The 1,381-nt window shown below is 39.9% G+C and overlaps 1 protein-coding gene across 1 annotated transcript; it reads left to right on the top strand.

The window, feature by feature from the left end:
* Window positions 1–393: 393 nt before the first annotated feature.
* Window positions 394–981, top strand: LOC141704193 (uncharacterized). The gene has a single exon (XM_074507495.1). It carries the CDS (start codon window positions 394–396, stop codon window positions 979–981), a length of 588 nt encoding a protein of 195 aa, XP_074363596.1.
* Window positions 982–1,381: the final 400 nt, after the last annotated feature.

Genomic DNA, 1,381 nt, shown 5'->3' on the forward strand with positions numbered 1-1,381 from the left:
CATTTTGTTAAAATTTGCAATTGATAACAAAGTATATCCGTAAATTGTAAAATATGTTGGAATTTAATCATAGCATGGTAGTTTGAATAACAGTCAGCTTCCTGGTTTGTAGGAGTTGTGACTTAGTCTTCTGAGTAGTTCTAGTTTGTTAGGAGAGTTAGTGGATTAGTGGGAGTAGTAGCTAATTCTTAGGAGTTTAAGTTGCAGTTGCAACGTTAGAAATAGTAGCAGTTCTTTTCTATTCTCTGTAAGTTTTTCAAGTTCAGTAACAAAACTTTTCCCTTTGCAATATTTGTTCTGTGTATTGTGTCATGTGTGTGTATATCTATTCTGTGTTCTACACGTGGTATCAGAGCCTGAGTAAGGTGTATGCCAAAGTATATGCCCGGAGTAATGGCTATGGAGATGAACAAAAGCAAGGAGAGTACGTTGGGACTGAACTACCCGATGTTGACAAAAAGTAACTACACAGCGTGGTCATTAAAGATGAAAGTCTTTATGGAAGCACATGGTGTTTGGGAAGTTATTGTACTGAAGGACCCTAAAGCTGCTGTAGAAGAGAAGAAAGATAAAATGGCTTTAGCAGCAATATATCAAAGTATTCCAGATGATATGTTGCTCACTATTGTAGAGAAGATGACAGCTAAAAGGACTTGGGAAGCACTCAAAACAATGTGTCTAGGTGCAGATCGGGTTAAACAAGCTAAGGTACAGACAATGAAGGCAGAGTTTGAAGCTCTGCAGATGAAAGATGTTGAGGCGTTAGATGATTTTTGTATGAGGTTGAATGCCCTGGTTACTAAGATACGTGAGTTGGGAGAGGACATGGCTGAGTCGTATGTGGTTAAGAAACTTTTGAGAGCCATGCCTCCAAAATTTCTCCAAATTACATCGACAATCGAACAATTTGGAGATCTTAAAGTCATGACTATTAAAGAAATAATTGGGTCCCTTAAGGCCCATGAAGAACGTCTAAAATGATTAACTGAGCACGTAAACAAACAACTGTTATTAACTGAAGATGAATGGAAGAAACGCGAGGTTGGAGAAGGGCAACTACTTATGACCAATGAAGACTGGGCCGAGAAATATAGAAAAGAAAGGACTGAGACGTCAAGACATCAAGGTGGTGGTAACTATTATAATCGAGATGGAGGACGTGGAGGTCATGAAAAGCGTAACATCAAATGTTTCAACTGTGGGTTCTATGGTCATTTCGAACGTGAATATAGAAAACCATGACGTGATCGAGAAAACGAATAAGGGCTTGAGGCCCCTTGTCCAAGCAGGGGAGTTAAGAGTTGCTGATGGCTCCATGGGATTAGTAAACCTCCAGCAGGGCCCAGGCTCGTGGAGCTAGTGTTACTAGCATTGGCGACAA

The sequence above is a fragment of the Apium graveolens genome, unplaced genomic scaffold (genome assembly GCF_009905375.1).
Source record: "Apium graveolens cultivar Ventura unplaced genomic scaffold, ASM990537v1 ctg7544, whole genome shotgun sequence".
NCBI lineage: Eukaryota > Viridiplantae > Streptophyta > Magnoliopsida > Apiales > Apiaceae > Apium > Apium graveolens.